The sequence below is a fragment of the Colias philodice genome, chromosome 27, assembly GCF_061535455.1.
Source record: "Colias philodice isolate Cphi_HAF_F1 chromosome 27, ilColPhil1 Martin Lab GWU primary, whole genome shotgun sequence".
Classification (NCBI taxonomy): Eukaryota; Metazoa; Arthropoda; class Insecta; order Lepidoptera; family Pieridae; genus Colias; species Colias philodice.
Window position 1 is genome coordinate 5,267,608 of NC_143112.1, and position 18,217 is coordinate 5,285,824.

Sequence of the window (18,217 nt, forward strand, 5' to 3'; positions counted from 1 at the left end):
CCTTACATTTTTATCATATTCCCCTCCTTTTCTAATGGGTTTCATGCGACTGCGATTTTTTTTTTGTTTCAAAAATTATCTACTCTAGTCTATGTGGTCGAAATACGATCTTTCTAACGCCTCTCACAATCACATTCGACAATTCCACATTGTGATATGGGCACAACTATATATATGTAATATGTACTAGCGGTCCGCCCCGGCTTCGCCCGTGGTACCTACATGTTTAAACTATCCTATCTCTCAAGTTGGATCGAACTGCACATGGAGTGCGAATTTCATTATAATCGGTTAAGTGGTTTAGGAGTCCATTGAGGACAAACATTGTGACACGAGATTTATATATATTAAGAAGATGATTACCAATAACACTATAATTAAATATTATATATATGTACATAAAACACTATTTACTGTTCAAATATTACAAACAAGTAGTTATGCGCCGTGGTTTTGCAATGCGGGTATAACCACGGGAACAGCTAGTATAATATACTAGCTGTGCTCCGCGGTTTCACCCGCATTGCTCCACTCCTGTTGGTCTTAGCGTGATGATAGCCTTCCTTGATAAATGGGCTATCTAACACCGAAAGAATTTTTCAAATCGGAGCAGTAGTTCCTGAGATTAGCGCGTTCAAACAAACAAACAAACTCTTAGACTTAGATTAATGGTAATTAAAATATTATATGAAACATTGTCACAAGAAATAACTAATACATAATGTATATAAACAAAGAAATTTCCTTTATTTTTCCACAACTGTTCATCTTGCGGTGTAATCCGAGACTCGCCTACCGCTTCCTCAAAACCGAAGCTATTATGTTACAGTAGGATTGACGTTATTTTTTATTAAAACTAAAAAATATTGCTCATTAATAATAAATTGTTAATAATGATATAAAATTGAAATTAATTGTGAAGGTTTTTAGAATATTTTATTTAATAAAATTTGATCCAAAAGGTCTAGTTTTAATTTATTTTGATTAAATACTGAAGACTATTTCCAATTGCGGCTCGACTCGACCTTTTCCAAACCAAAAATTAACAAATTCGGTTATCTACATTTTTAAGGTTTTTCATTTAAAGCGAAAGAAATGTTCTTTTGCAGAGAAAACACGAAAAAGGGGCAATAGGGCAGAATTGTGCTCAATTATTAAATGATGCAGCAAAATAACCTTTTTTAGGCACTTTATTATTTTACTTTCTGTCTTCCTGATTGGCTGATGTAATATTTGAAACAACTGACCCGTTTTTAATTAGACTTTTACTGGATATTATAAAAGGTCTTTGTGCAACAAAAAAGAAAACGATATTTCCCCGATAGGAAAGTTTTGCGAAGTTTTAGACTTAAATTATTATAACACTAAACATTTGGACAACATTTAGGACATACATTTTTTACGCACATTTTCCAACCAATATTATAAATGCGAAAGTAAGTATGTTTGTTTCTTAGTAACTCTTTCACGCAAAAACTGCTGAACCGGTTTTCATTTTCATTATAGGATTAACACACAGGATAGTTTTTACCCCGAAAATCCCATGAAAACGGGAACTACCGTTTTCCTATTGAGTACTTGGGCGAAACTGCGAAAATCTAGTTAGTGAATAAATAAAACAATAGTATCTATACTAATATTATAATACTGAAGAGTTTGTTTGTTTGACGCGCTAATCTCAGGAACTTCTGGTCCGATTAGAAAAATTCTTTCGATAGCCCATTTATCGAGGAAGGCTATGCTATATTATATCATCACGCTAAGACCATCACGGAGCACTGCGGGTAAAATCGGGGCACACCTAGTAAAGTAACTAAATAAAAAAAAAGACGGGTTGCACTGGGGGAGTGCCGGCAGAAGTGAAAACTTGATTATTAACGTTGAGCATGTTTGATATTTTGGAATGGTATCCGTCTTACGCTTTTTCGATCAGGTCACGTGTCCTGAGTTTAAGATTTTATACCCATTACAGAAAAAGTGCTTAACGCCGCTAAAGAAGTTTTCACTTCAACAATACTATCAATAAATGCACTTACCTGTACAGTAGTTAAGCCAGTGCTTTCGGCTAGTTCCCGTTTCTCTCGAGGCGAGGGGTACGGGTTGTGTAGGTACCAGTCTCGTAACACTGATCTGGATTTTTCCTATATAAATAGATTATTGTTTAGTTTTGTATATAAAAGGTTGAAGATATTTGTATTAAAAAGGCAAAAGTGCCTGTTTCTAAAAATATTTGAAAGAAATACAGAAAATATAAGCGATGCTTACAGTAAGTATCTATTAGGGTAAGAGTCCATGTGGTATATAAAATTAATTAACTGAATATTCCGATCATTTGTGCCTCATATATTACAAGAAGGTTGATTAATTGGAAATGAACTAGATAAAAACAAAAAACGAGCGTGTGTGATGAGCACACTTGTCAGAAATCAAACTTCTTTAGCAAGATTCAAAGATACCAAAATGACGCAAGTTTGAAATTTTATTCTCAACGCGCTTAAAGAAGTTTCACTTCAAAATATGAAAATAAATGCAAAGGTAAATGTATCTGTACCTAATGTGTATGTACTCTAATACGTAAAAAAATTAAAGAACAGATAATTGAAGCAATATTTGCCCTTAAAATTTTGACAAGCTTTAAAAAGTTGTAAATAAATTCCAAACCTTTGTGCACTACATTTATATCTTTACTTAGAATCAAAACTATTGAAAATAGATAAAACAAAAATAATTAGTTTATTGTGTAACGATTTTATACAAAAACCACTCGATCGATTTTAAAAAGTTTAACTGCTAGCAAACTACATCTTTTCCGATTAACATAGGCTATTTTTAACACAAGGGGAAGCCGAGGGCAAGCTAGTTAAATAATATATGATTACCTTAAAACAATATGAAGTTTCTTCACCATCCCATATCGTTCTCGGTAGAGGGAATTTACGACGAACACGATATTTTCCAACCGCGCCCAGTGGCCTCCCTCGAAGCCTCTCTGCTTCCATATAATGTGCTAAAAGTATTGAGAATTTATTATTAATGATAGCAGAATGTTAATTTTATTATAATTGGCTTATATGTTATTCTGTTACATTAGCTATGTCACTGCCAAGTATCATCAAAATCTGTTCAATGGTTTTCAAGTGAAAGAGCAATAAACATCAAGAAAAGATACTAACAGAGAAGTTTCTAACTCTGTATGTTTGCAAGTGCTGATCGATTTTAAATTATGGTTATTATTATTGCAACATTTTAAATTATGGTTTACTAGCTTTCCACCCGTGGCTTCGCCCGCGTTTGCAAAGAAAAACTCGCATAGTTCCCGTTCCCGTAGGATTTCCGGGATAAAAACCTATCCTATGTGTTAATCCAAGTTACCATCAATATGTGTTGTCACTTTTTGTTAATGTGCACACTAAAATAGCCTCTATTAACTTACCTTTCAGCCACAAGCTCTGCAGTTTAGCATGATTGTGCGCACTAAAGTTGTGCGACTCTAACAATCGGTACAACTCCCTGAAGTTGTCTCTATGGAAGGCGACCATGGCCTTCGCTTTGACAACGGACCAGAGGGAATGACCTAGTCGTTCTGTGTTATTGTGCACACTAAAATAGCCCCAAAAGACGTACCTTTCAGCCACAAGCTCTGCAGTTTAGCATGATTGTGGGCACTAAAGTTGTGCGACTCTAACAATCGGTATAACTCCTTGAAGTTGCCTCTGTGGAAGGCGACCATGGCCTTCGCTTTGACAACGGACCAGAGGGAATGACCTAGTCGTTCTGTGTTATTGTGCACACTAAAATAGCCCTAAACAACCCACCTTTCAGTCACAAGCTCTGCAGTTTCGCATGATTGTGAGCACTAAAGTTGTGCGACTCCAACAATCGATACAACTCCTTGAAGTTGCCTCTATGGAAGGCAACCATGGCCTTCGCTTTGAGGACGGACTCGTGAGCGTGGAGACGCTCACAAGCCGGCAGCGACCAGAGGAAACGACCTAGTCATTCTATATAAATGTGCATGCTAAAATAGCCCTTAACAACCCGCCTTTCAGCCACAAGCTCTGCAGTTCAGCATGATTGTGAGCACTGAAGATTACTTAACTATAACCCAATAAAATGTTTGTCCAAACCGAAATTTGCACACACTAAAATAGCCCCAAAAGACGTACCTTTCAGCCACAAGCTCTGCAGTTTAGCATGATTGTGGGCACTAAAGTTGTGCGACTCTAACAATCGGTATAACTCCTTGAAGTTGCCTCTATGGAAGGCGACCATGGCCTTCGCTTTGAGGACGGACTCGTGAGCGTGGAGACGCTCACATGCGGGTAGCGACCAGAGGAAACGACCTAGCCTATCTATATTAATGTACACGCTAAAATAGCCCCAAAAGACGTACCTTTCAGCCACAAGCTCTGCAGTTTAGCATGATTGTGGGCACTAAAGTTGTGCGACTCTAACAATCGGTACAACTCCTTGAAGTTGCCTCTGTGGAAGGCGACCATGGCCTTCGCTTTGAGGACGGATTCATGAGCGTGGAGGCGCTCGCAAGCGGGCAGCGACCAGAGGAAACGACCTAGTCGTTCTATGTTCCCGGCTTGTTGCAGTACCTGGGGGAAATTTATTTATTTATTATTTATCACATTTATTTTTAGCCAAAGTTAATTCGAACTTTTACTATAACTATTAATACCAAATATCTATACTATCTAATATTATAAAGCTGAAGAGTTTGTTTGTTTGGTTGTTTGTTTGTTTGAACGCGCTAATCTCAGGAACTACTGGTCCGATCTGAAAAATTATTTCGGTGTTAGATGGCCCATTTATCGAGGAAGGCTGTATATCATCACTCTACGACCAACAGGAGTGGAGCCACGGAGGTGAAACCGCGCGGAACAGCTAGTATATTATATCTAGGAAAAGAACAATTTATTTCTCTAATTAATCTTTAAACGTTAAAGCTTTAATTCGGCAAATTAAAAAGTAGGTAATCCATACTAATATTATAAATGCGAAAGTAACTCTGTCTGTCTGTCTGTTACTCAATCACGCCTAAACTACTGAACCAATTTGCATGAAATTTGGTATGGAGATATTTTGATACCCGAGAAAGGACATAGGCTACCTTTTATTGCGAAATATGTGCCACGGGCGAAGCCGGGGCGGATCTCTAGTGGAATTATAAATGATAAATTGACTTTTAAATGTCCCTAACTCATCATCAAAATGAAGCAGGGTGGTCACAAATACTAAGTATTAAGTTATTTACGCACATGCGGCTTCGTCCGGTTTTTTCTTTGGCCCTAAACAAATATTACATTTCGCCAGTTTACTTTGTGAATATTATTGTGTGTGAATTTGTGAATCTGGACGGTTTAAACTTTAAATATTAAAAATAAATGATACAAATTTGAGAAGGAACCATTATTATCTTATATATAAAAATGAATCGCAAAATGTGTTGGTAAGCGCATAACTCGAGAACGGCTGAACTGATTTCGACAATTCTTTTTTTATTATATTCCTGGAAGTACAAGGATGGTTCTTATGTAGAGAAAACGTAAACATGTACCACGGGCGAAGCCGGGGCGGACCGCTAGTTTTAAAATAAATGTATGTAAACTATCTCTAGTTTAATACAATGTACATATATATACTACATAATATTCAGAAATGATGAAAAAGATTTTAAGTAAATATACAGGGTGTGGTACTATCGGTATACTAAGCGCGAAGGGATTTATAGTTTTGCATACATTGATCACGTAAAAATACTTAAACAAAAAATTACCTAGGTCAAAAAATTTTGCTAAATTTTTCCTTAAAATCCATGTTTTCTTCTCTAACTTCGCGCAGCCGGCATATACCTACCGCTTCACTAATGTGAGCATTTTGTCTATGAAAACGTAATTTTAAAAGATAGCTCACGTGCGGGTGGAAAAGTTAGGCGGGTTGCTTGTTGTACACAAAGAGTTTTAAGAATTCATCTATTTGAAAAAAAAATGCGTCTGGAATTTTTTAAGTATTCTTTGCGTACCTACTCATCGTATGCAAAACTATAACCTCCTTTGAGCTTAGTATACCAACGATGGGACACCCTGTATAGGTACCAATGTAAAAAAAATACGTTTTACCTAATTATAAAATAAATTTACCTTGCCTGGTTTAAAAAAGAACGTGTGTGCCGAGCAGACGTGTCAGAAGTGAAACGTTGGCAAGATTCAAAGATACCAAAATCGTTGCCTTACTCCATGACGTGACGGTATTAAAATGACGCGACATTAAAATTGTATTCTCAACGCGCTTAAAGAAGTTTCACTTCAATAAATTAAAAGAATGGATAATATTGCATTATATTGCATCATATTATAACACACTAGTGGTCCGCCCCGGCTTCGCCCGTGGTACATATTTAGCAATAAAAGGTAGCCTATGTCCTTTCTCGGGTATCAAAATATCTCCATACCAAATTTCATGCAAATTGGTTCAGTAGTTTAGGCGTGATTGAGTAACAGACAGACAGGCAGAGTTACTTTCGCATTTATAATATTAGTATGGATTACGTATTAAAAATTGCATAATATAAAAACTTCTTTCAAGTACCTACTCGTACCTATTAAATACAGAATCACCTCTTAACACCACTTAACTGCATAATCAACAACCTGTCATTATCTATCCGACCGTGCAATCTCACCCCAAACGGTACAGCCCTTTCGTATATCAGCGGTGATTATACAAAATGAAACCATTGTGTGGGGTTGTTATAAATAATTATCTGGTGAGAGATTAGGGAATAGTTATCTGCTCCTGGGGGATTTAAATATTTTTTTTCTGCAAATTAAATTAGTACATTATTACTAACTAGCGGTCCGCCCCGGCTTCGCCCGTGGTACATATTTACGTTTTCTCTACATAAAAAGTAAAAACCATCCTCGTACTTCAAGGAATATAATAAAAAAAGAATTATCGAAATCGGTTCAGCCGTTCTCGAGTCGAGTTATGCGCTTACCAACATATTTTGCGATTCATTTTTATATATAAAGAAGATATCTGTGGTATTAGCACAGAATACATAATAGTAGCTAAACGCTAGATTAGTATCCTACATGATTTTTGCTAATTGTTTTGCAGTCTTTTTAGGGTTCCGTATCAAAATAGTAAAATGGGGCAATAATACTAAGACTCCGTTGTCTGTCCGTCTGGCTATCACCAAGCTGTATCTCATGAACCGTGATAGCAAACTATTCTCTAATCTGTGGTGATAGTAAGATATTTGAAAATTAATATATTTTTCTTTTTTCCTTGGTCACGGCATCTCGCGTGAACGGGTGGACCGATTTCGATAATTATTTATTTATTTCCTTGAAGTACGAGGATGGTTCTTATGTAGAGAAAATGTAAATATATACCACGGGCGAAGCCGGGGCGGACCGCTAGTATAACAATAAATAGCTGTAGGTATACTAGTAAACTAAAACAAAATTATAAACTACATAGGTATAACCACAGTATAACAATATGATATAACTATTCAAACGTGCTTCTATAAAAGAAGTCTGAATAAATAAATGTGTAAGTTTCAGTTTTAAACTTTAGGTATACTATAATAATACCTAGTTAAAAAGTATCTACCTAAATCTGTTTTCAAAAAGAGCTTTCATGAATATTAATTTTCGTCTTAAAAATTAATAAATGAACATTGGCAGACCAACAGACGGGAAGTGATAAGGGTTAAATTTTTTCACATTATTTGTTTCGTGCCCAAAAACTACTGAACCGATTATGACCAAACTTTTTTCAAATGCAGGTAAAAATAAATAGTGAAAGTATCACGAAATATTCATTGTTTTTGTGGAAACAATGGACATACATACAAAAGCTTGTAGGGTGGTTATCAATTTTCGGCTGCCGTCAAATCTCATTATTTTTAATACAGCCCTGTATTAATTTTAATACGTATATATTAAGGGGTGGATTTTAGGGGAGGAATAGATCTGAATAAAGTATACTATTAAGAGTACAAATAATTTCTCTATATATTTTTTTAACTGTAAAAAATACGTAATTACATGGGAACATGTCACCTGTTTACGCCAAGAAGTATTGTTTTTCGATTATTTTTATTTATTTTAGCTTTAGAGGCATTAAGCATTGCAATATTTTTCTTAATTTGAAGGGCAAATTTAATAGATTAGTACCTATAACTAGTATTTTCTTCTATGTAGGTATAGTATTTTATATCGTATTTATCTATATATGGTTTCCATAAAAATTACAGAGGGTAGCCCGATTGTTTTTTTAGTTTATCAATGATTTTTTGACGTGACAACGTCTTATAATTCGATTGAGCCGGCTGCACGCACGAAAAAACATGACTCATGCGGCGTTACCTCGCTCTGAGGCGTTCCATGTAAGGTTTTAAAAGAAGAGTTTAGTAGTGCTTTAAAAATTATGTAAAAAACGTATTAGTTCAGAGAGCCTATTACAGCATTAAGGAATATATGGAAGATAAAAACCCATGGAGGGTTGTCGCGTAAAAACCACAGGACAGTTCTCTGGCATATTATGATAAATGATAATGTACAGTTACATATTTTGTAAAATTAAATTGTAATACTGATATGATTTAAAAGAGCAACTATGGAGTTTCTTGCCGGTTCTTTTCCATAGATACTGCTTTCCGAATCGGTGGTAAATGTAAAAAATATGTATTGACGTTTCAAAAGTGCTTCTCGAAGAAGTCTAATTGAATAAATAAATGTTTGAGTTTGAGTTTGAAGGCTTGAAGTGCAAGCGAGAGCGCGGAACGAGCGACAAAGAAGCACAATCGGACGTTGTCACGTTCAACTATCGTCAGTAGGTAAACCGACTTTACAGACAACCAATTTTTTTTTAAATATTTATTTAATAATTTGCTTTCAACATTATTAAACAAACATTTAATATATTATTTATTTTATATATTTGTTATAACTATAAACAAACAATATCTAACAGTCATATTCGAATAAATAAGTAGGTATCTATTAAAAGTTAAAAACTACTAAATCCAATTTATCCATTAGGGGTAAACCTTATTAAAACTACCCTACAATTATGTGTGAAACCGATAGCGTATACTTAGGGGTTCGTAAGTGCAAAATCATCCCTAATAGTGAAAATAATTGATAGGAAGATGCTATTTTTTGTAAGGTCCATTTAAGGTTTGAATTTGAATTATTTTTTATTTAGTAAATACATTAATTTACTACCTTTACCTATCTACATATAGCAACTTTTTCAATTGTTATAAATTGAGACATTTTTTGTACATTTTATCACAGAAACAACTGAAAAATATTTCGACATTTCTCTAAAATTTATTTTTTTATAAAGATGGCAATTTCACTACATACCTATTACCTAGTACAATAAAACAAAGTCGCTTTCTCGGTCCCTATATCCCTATGTATATGTTTAAATCTTTAAAACAGCGCAACAGATTTTGATGCGAGTTTTTTAAAAGATGGAGTAGTTCTCGAGGAAGGTTTTAGTTTATAATTTAAAGGGTTTTAGACAAAGCGGGCGAAGCCGTGGACGGAAAGCTAAGCATATTGATAATGATATTAAAAAAAATGTATGAACTTGTTTAATTTGCCGTCTTTTTGTTAGAGATACTTGATAATACATATTTATTATTTACTAGAGGTCCGCCCCGGCTTCGCCCGTTATACATATTTCGCAATAAAAGGTAGCCTATGTCCTCAGTCCTTTCTCGGGTATCAAAATATCTCGATACCAAATTTCATGCAAATTGGTTCGGTAGTTTAGGCGTGATTGAGTAACAGACAGACAGAGTTACTTTCGCATTTATAACATTAAAAGTATGGATTATTTATTATTTTGATAGATACTTTGTCAATAACTGTAACATAAAAAAATTTAGCACAGAAAAATAAAATTCAATACACAGGAACTACAGTATTCCATCAACCCGCCATTTTGAATCGCCTTGACTACCAGTTTCTAGACGGATATCCGGTTACAATGGCGGGCTTTGCCTCCCTTTACTGTATAATTATAAGTTTTTTAATCTTTAATAAGATTTTATATTGTTGGAAGATAATAATTGGATATATATAGTAGGTACCTACCTATACAGAGCGTCCCACTGTTGGTTTACTAAGCTCAAAAGAGGCTATAGTTTTGCATACGCTGAGTACGTAAAAAATACTTATAAAATTCCAGGAGCAGTTTTTTTTCAAATAGATGAATTCTTGAAACTCTATGTGTACCATAACAAGCAACCCGCCACCAGCACGTGAGCTATCGTTTATGTTTTCATAGAAAAATGCTCACATTAGAGAAGCGGTATACCGTATATGCCGGCTACGCGAAGCTAGAGAAGAAAATATGGATTTTCAGGAAAAATTTAGCAAACAATTTTTGACGTAATTTTGTTGTTTAAGTATTATTTACGTGATCTGTGTATTCAAAACTATAACCTCCTTTGAGCTTAGTATACCAATAGTGGGACACCCTGTATTTAAGGCACAGATAAAAACAATTTTGTTTATGCTTACATTGTACGAAAGATTAGTTTGTTATTATATTCAAAATGCATGTAAGCATTTTGATGGTGTTTTCTTAGTCATTGATATAAGCAATATTCTTAGAAGCGGAACACACGCAGTTCTACAAGTGATTCAGTACTTAGTATTTTGTTTTGGAAAGACTGACCCCATGGTCAGTCAGTAAGGGAAGATATTATAACTTTATGATATGGGTTTCTACGAAATACCTTAATTTAAATCTCGCATGTTTTAAAACAATATTTCCGTAGGTTCGTAAATTTAGGAAATTATTCGTTAAAATCGTATGAAATTTGCTAAAACGTTTTATCAAGAGAAACTACTTACGAACGAAACTTCCTAAAAAATGATTGTAGGTACGTGTTATGAGGTGTTATGGCATTTACGATTCCATATTCAGACATGGCTCTACCATTCAAAATTCAGCTTTGAACTACAGAGCCAAAATTTTAATTGATGTTTTTGAAGTGAAAAGGCACGTTTTGATGCGCTTTTTTTTTCAAAATTTTAGCATACATATAAATTGTTAGGTTTTAGACAAAGCGTGAGCGTGAAGCCGCGGACGGTAAGCTATAGTATTATTATAAATCTTTGTTATTCTACCACGAAACTAAACTCAAAGCATCAGCTAATAGTTAAAACAGTAACTATTTAGTAATCTATTGCTATAACAGCCGAAGTGCTTATCTAATTTAAATATAATTTAGCATCAGTACAAATATAGGTGGTCTATTTTTACCTAAATATTATTCCCGGTGCTTTTCTATTTTTTATCGCGTGTAATACCGCAAACAGCAAGTTATTGATAAAAATACTTTGTTACCTTTTATTCATTGTTAATAGGTATAAATTTAATCAGAATTAAGAAGATAATTCTTCTCGTTATATCTATTTTTAATACCCATGCGCCCGGTGATAAGAGTACCTAAGGCAGGACAACGCTTGCCGAGACAGCTAGTGAAGTTCTACGTGTTCGCTATTCCGAATCAATCAGTTGAAAAAAATACAATTCATAAACACTTGTAATAAGCTTGTAATAGTTTACCCTTTGCAGTTTACATGACTAGGTTTCAGTTCGACACAAGTAATTAATCATCATCATCAGCCCATATACGTTCCCACTGCTGGGACACGGGCGTCCCTAATCCCTATGAGGGTACAGGCCATAATCCACCACGCTGGCCAAGTGTGGGTTGGCGGACGTCACGTCATGTCGTCGAACTTTTGATTCTTCGACATGTCGGTTTCCTCACGATGTTTTCCTTCACCGTTCGAGCAATGCTGATGTTACAACATGCGCAGATAAATTGAAAAATCATTTATTTCCTGTACGCTCGCCTGGTCTCGAACCCGATTATCGATTAGAAGTCCGAGGTCTCACCACTGAGCCACCACTGCAAGTTATTAATAGGTTGAGCGATAGAAAACAAATAGTGCGACCAATAAATGCCAATGGTCACTATAAAATCTTTATTTAGCAGAGCTGTGGTGATAAATAAAGAAATAAAACAACGTCCACGTTTCGGAGAACGCAAAAATAAACAACGTTTGGATTTATGACAAAGTTTACTAGTGTACGTGCGCTCTAACACTTTGACGTAGTTTGACAAATTGCAAATGAATACGCGTTCTATTTTGGTGATGCGTGTGATTTTGTTGCAAAGTTTGCGAAAATAAAGATTCCTCGTTTGGATATAATGTAATACTTATCAAGAAAAATTATTGAAATGGAATAAATAGGCGCTTGGTATGCGCGCTAAGATATTTACGTAGGGTACAATAGGTATGTGGATTCCATATGAAAAAAAGCTTGTGAAAATAAACTACGTAAACTACTAGTTACTCACTAAAATAAAGTTTTTAAAGTAGGTATCACATGTAACTTGTGAAGATTGTGTGCCTTGGATTTTGAAGTGATGGAACGAAATTACTATACAGATTTTGACGTTTTTTATAATTTCTTACAGTTTGCAAATGGAAAAATAAATTGACAGTGTACTAAAAAAATTACGACGTGCAAATTTTTTGAATAGAAATGGTACTACTTTAAATTCACCTGTAAAAAAGACACCACATATTTGGTATAATGCACATAAGATCATTGCCATAAAAAAATAGATCACCAACCTCACATACGCACGCGACCTGCTCCTGTGTGAAACCGAAACTCGGCAGGGGCGCGTCTCTAGGGGGGGTGGCCTCCCGCTGGCCCCACTCCGGGCCCCCCAGCATGTCCAAATGCTCGTCCCCGGCCACTTTGACACCAATACGCACTTCACTTGTAAACGCACACCAAATTGGCGCCAAACTTCAAATGTCTTTTCTTTTTTTAAACTGTCATTTTTAGCGCGCCATTTTTTGACAGTTATTTTTTTTGGATTATGATTTATATTTTATGAAGCTGGGCTGTTTACAAACCGTAATGGTAGTACGGTAAATATATACGTGTTTGTTCTTTCACTGTTTTGCTTTTATAGTCCACTTTAGGAACAAAATTAAACAAAAGGCGGCAGTCCCAAGAATGTTCAAACAAAACGATTACGTATTTGCCTTTATATTTAAAGAACCAGAGAGTTTTAAAGCTGTTATATCAATATTTATTAAGTTTTAATGGACACTACACCCAGTCTCTATCTGGTCATAATCACTCATTGAAATTAATGTTTTTGATCGCGCGTGAATGTAACGCTTTATAAATTGTTTATAAACACTGCGATTTAATTTTTCTCTTCTTTTTCATTTTAATTACGGCAACAAATCAGCGATCACTGCGTCTGTAACAAAAGGATAAACAAGTTATTTTTACGTGGAAATTGTTTAAATAACACTTTTATAAACACAGACAGATAATAAATAATTGTGGCAGGGGATTATGGTATTACGATGAAACGAATGTATTTAAAAATGTTTGTTATTTTTGTATAATTTAAATAAATAATGCTTAATGGTAAATTAAATATCAACACACAGTGAAAGAACAACGAAAGATGTCATATAGGTATTCAGAGAAAACGGGATCATATACCCTTCTGGCTAACATTGAGAAACACCACACAAAAAAAAGAAGGTATCATGTACATCGAGAATTGGCAATGGTAAATTGTTACTTATCTACTTATAAAATAAGCACTTCAATCTACAATTAGGTACTTACTAACAGCTAACTATATCGTAGTTGCATTCATGTATGTTATTCATGTTGCATGTTATGTAGGTATGTCAAGTAAGAATTAAAAAGTAATAAATACATTATCTCAAGGCCCATTCTCGGCCAAACAAATGTTTCATAATTAACGAAACGAGATAATAATAAAAAATAAAGGAATAAAATATAACAACTATCATGAGTCTATAGTCTATACTGAGTCTGTATATTATGTAGAATAAATAACAACAGACAAAGACATAGGTACTATGAGTCTAGAAAGAAGATTAATGAAAACAAATGAATTATAACAAGTTTTCCAAGATTAAAATGTTTGACATGACACATGTTTTTACATTTTTATTTAGACTTGTAAAAAAAATTTTAAACTACCGAGAGGCTGAAAGTGCAATGAACCCTGCTAGTTCGAACGTTTAGGAATTCAAAATATGTCCACATAGTTTTTAATTCAAAACACAAAAATACAGATAATAAATTAACCCTTAATTGGTCGCGTGGGGTGTCATACACCCCAGAGCGGGTTTCCAGGCTCACAACTTTTTAAAATTTGAATTTAGCGCGCTGTTCTTCCAGGTAGCTTCGTAAACACGTAAAACGTACACGATTCAGTTGTGAGCGGCGCTCGGTTGTGGACGGTTGGGCTCGGAGAGCGTGTTTGGGGTGCACGACACCCCAGGTGACTGTTTGTGTGGTCTAAATTCCGAGTAAGTGGCCAATTGGTAATTTCATTATTTCTGTTTTAAAACATTGTATTTTGCAAGTGATAAATGTTAACAGTGTTCAATTATAATACTTTGAAATTTTTGAGGTTATGTTGTGATATTTTTGTTTTAGGTTACCAGTAAAATGCCACGTGGACTAAAAGGGTGAGAAAAGAAAGCCCGGAATTATTCATTTTTATAATAAAACCAAAAGGGGAGTTGATACGAACGACCAAATGTGCGCCACTTATAAAGTAGGAAGATGTACCAAAATATGGCCGATGGTGATATTTTTTCATATATTCAATATCACAGGTATCAATTCCTATGTAATATACAAATCTAAAATTGACCCCAATATATCCCGAAGACTATTTTTAAAGTTACTGGCTGTTGATTTAGTCAAACCTCACCAAATACCAAGAGCCAGCATACCCACACTACCGCGACCGCTGCAAAAACAACTAAAAAGACAGCATGAAATTTCGGACCAAGAATCTATTTCTGAAGCAGGCCGATCGCAATCATACAAAAGGTGCCATGTATGTCCAAGAAGTAAGGACAGGAAAACAAAGACTGAATGTTTTAAATGCCATAAACATGTGTGCAATGACCATATGATTGTAGTCTGTAAAAATTGCAACGGTTAAAACTAGGATTTGTAAAAAAAAATTTTCATATTAAAAAAATAAGTTAATTTTAAATTAAAAATGTTTAAAAGTTGATTAATATGTAAGTTCAAATGTTTTAATTAATAAAAGTCTGATTTTGCATGTATTTCGTATTTTATTTTATTTCCTAATTCTGGGGTGCTACACACCCCACGCGACCGCTTATGCAACTTTGTAGGCGCGCCCAATTAAGGGTTAAAAGTATTTATAATGCACGCACGTGAAGTATTACCGAGATCTAAGGAAAGACAACAAAAGATTTACAATACATTCCTTTAGAGAAAAATACAATTTCTTAGAGGCACCCAAATTTTGTCGTATTAATAACTCACGATATATCTATCTCGCTCGTTTATAAGTAATTGTGGACGTGTGAAAGAGATGGGCGAGGTAAAGGGGCATAATGTTAAATGTTTGGTGTTTTAAGTAATTTTTATCATCGACACGATCTGTAGGGAGGCCCTGGTGATGTATGGACTTGACGAGTTGGCTAGGGATGTGCGTTATTATCGATATTTTTTGTCGATAAAAATCTCGATATCTAACAAAACTAGTTTTAATTTATAATTTAATAGATAAGAAATGATAGAATTTAAATTGATGATTCATAATCTATTCAAATTGGAAAAAAAAATTCGCGACATATTTACATGACATTTTAATTAATTGTATCCATTATTTGACTTGAGGAATATTTAAACTAAAGTATTTGTCTTAATAAAGATGTTCATTTGCATTAAAATGAGATTAACAAGTTACACTAAATGTAAATTTTAACCGATTAATATTTAAATAAATATTTTTAGAGATGTCATCATAGTTCATTTTATAATAGGCGTAGGTACTAGGTATATATATATGCATTTATGAATGAATAGTTATGAGTTATGACATATTATAATAATTTATTAATTTATCATATACGGTTATCCATGTTTACGTTTTCTCTCCATAAGAACCATCCTCGTACTTCAAGGAATATTATAAAAAAATAATTGAACCGATTTGTTCAATCATTCTCGAGTTTTGCGCTTACCAACACATTTAGCAATTCATTTTTATTATATTAATTTGCTTGAGTGATTTCTATTAAAATTGCAACACAAAGCTATTCAAAACGGTCCATATATTGAATAAATAAATAAAGCAACAATTCATATAGTATAAGAAGGTAGGTAAAACTGTAAATACGATTTCCATCTAATCTAATCAGTTAACTTAAGTACTTAATATGTAAGTACTGTAGACAACAAATAATAATAATTGAAAAAAGTAGTTTCACATTATTCCGCCTCAAAACATAGGCTAGGTTTATAGAAGTAGAAATAGAAAGCGTTTTGTTTGCCACCATGATAAAAATATAAATCTATTAATATAGCACACAAAACAGAAAATAAAAAGATAGCAATGGTGGCAAAAACGACTCCCGGTCAGCAAAGCAGCAACCATTATTTAAAATATATATGATTAGTTGGTATAGAATAAAAGACCTTATAGAATAAAACTTTGAAAGGAAGAAAAATTATTGCAACCTCATTCTTACATACTTATATATTTACGTAAAGTTCAGCAAACGAAGCAGACTTTGCCATACTACTGTATACAACAAAGCAACACAACATACACACACATTAGAATAACACAGATTTTCATCATTCATCATCATTTTTTTCTCTTGACTTGGAGTAAAAAGTAGTATCTATTATTAAGTCTCGATATTCGAGTAGGATTCGAAAACTTTCCAAAACAAATTAACTGATTGTGTTCCTACTTCGATTAACATTCCAATCCTCAAAAGCTAGTATATTTAGTTATTTTATCATGAGGGACAAGATATCTAATAGCCAATTCATGGATGTGAAATGGCATTCAGCCAAAATAGTTTTGTATACCTAATATTTGTAAAAATATCACATTCAACCTATTTCTTATTTATAAACCTACTTAAGACACCTACGTGTCTATACAATATATCTGCCAATGACCCTATCTAACATTTCTTGCTGAATAAAATAGATCTATGAGTATTTTCACATATTATTGCCAAAATATCGCTAACTAAGATCGCTAAGTATTGCATCTGGTTTCCAAAGATCAACCATGTTGTAGATTATTGACATCGAGTCAATGATATTTGCAAAGTTGGAAGTAAATAGGAAGTAGGAACCGCCATTCAAAACTTACTACACAAACACATATCATGTAGAGACCTACAAGACTTGTTTTTTTTACATTTTAACACACAGATAGTATGGTGAACGGTCTGCGTAATGTGATTGAAGTATGACGAACGATTTCCTTATTTTCAATAACTAACTACTAATTAATTATATAGGTAGCTGTGCTATTCTCAATGATCGTGCAGTAAGGAACACGATCATAGAAAACTTTCACATTTCATTAAATTAAATTAAAACTCTAAAATCAAAAATATTTTTCATTCATTCATTAACATAATTATACATATAAGATAAATTATCGCAATCAACCCTAAATATAAACAATATTCTAAAACTATCGACATCACATCCCATCACTATTGCCCCACGTGGCGTGAGATCCTTATCGCGGGCACCAGCTGTAAAACACAGGATTTATCGACAGATTACTGCACCACGATAATGGAACAAATCACCTCACTATTAGTGATGTACCTTGTTATTTCAGTTATGTCGAGATAAAGCCTAAACGGTATGACATTTTTGAGTTAAATTAATTAATTCAGATGTTTTGTATTCCATATAAAAATACGGAATAAATTTTGAATAATTTGGTTAAACTTAGTAGCAGAAGAAAATGAGGCGTGCAATAATTTAGATGAATCGTCAAATCACCTATAGTTTACGCATATCATTTTGTTTTAAATCAGAATACCTAATTACAAGTACATTTTACTAACAAGTAACATAATTTTGATTCAACATAGGAAAAATATTTTAAACGTCCATTTAATTTATAATATACTAGCGGTCCGCCCCGGCTTCGCCCGTGGTACATATGAAAAATAGATGTTAGCCAATTCTCAAACTTACCCGATATGCACAGAAAATTTCATGAGAATCGGTCCACCCGTTTCGGAGGAGTATGCAGACTAACATTGTGACACGAGAA

At 34.0% G+C, this 18,217-nt stretch overlaps 1 protein-coding gene and 1 long non-coding RNA gene across 2 annotated transcripts in view; both read right to left on the minus strand.

Annotated features, from left to right (window-relative positions):
- LOC149476629 (uncharacterized) overlaps window positions 1–18,217 on the minus strand; it is a 444,465-nt gene that overhangs the window by 318,354 nt on the left and 107,894 nt on the right. The window lies entirely within an intron of this gene.
- The window catches only part of LOC149476638 (protein sine oculis-like), a 28,749-nt gene that overhangs the window by 5,670 nt on the left and 4,862 nt on the right, over window positions 1–18,217 (minus strand). Inside the window, exons 2-5 of the mRNA XM_089711946.1 lie at window positions 12,696–13,342; window positions 4,394–4,604; window positions 2,880–3,007; window positions 2,037–2,141 (exon numbers count right to left, since the gene is read on the minus strand). Of these exons, the coding sequence (XP_089568072.1) occupies window positions 2,037–2,141; window positions 2,880–3,007; window positions 4,394–4,604; window positions 12,696–12,800 (549 nt within the window). The 5' untranslated portion in view covers window positions 12,801–13,342. The remainder of the gene's footprint in view (window positions 1–2,036; window positions 2,142–2,879; window positions 3,008–4,393; window positions 4,605–12,695; window positions 13,343–18,217) is intronic.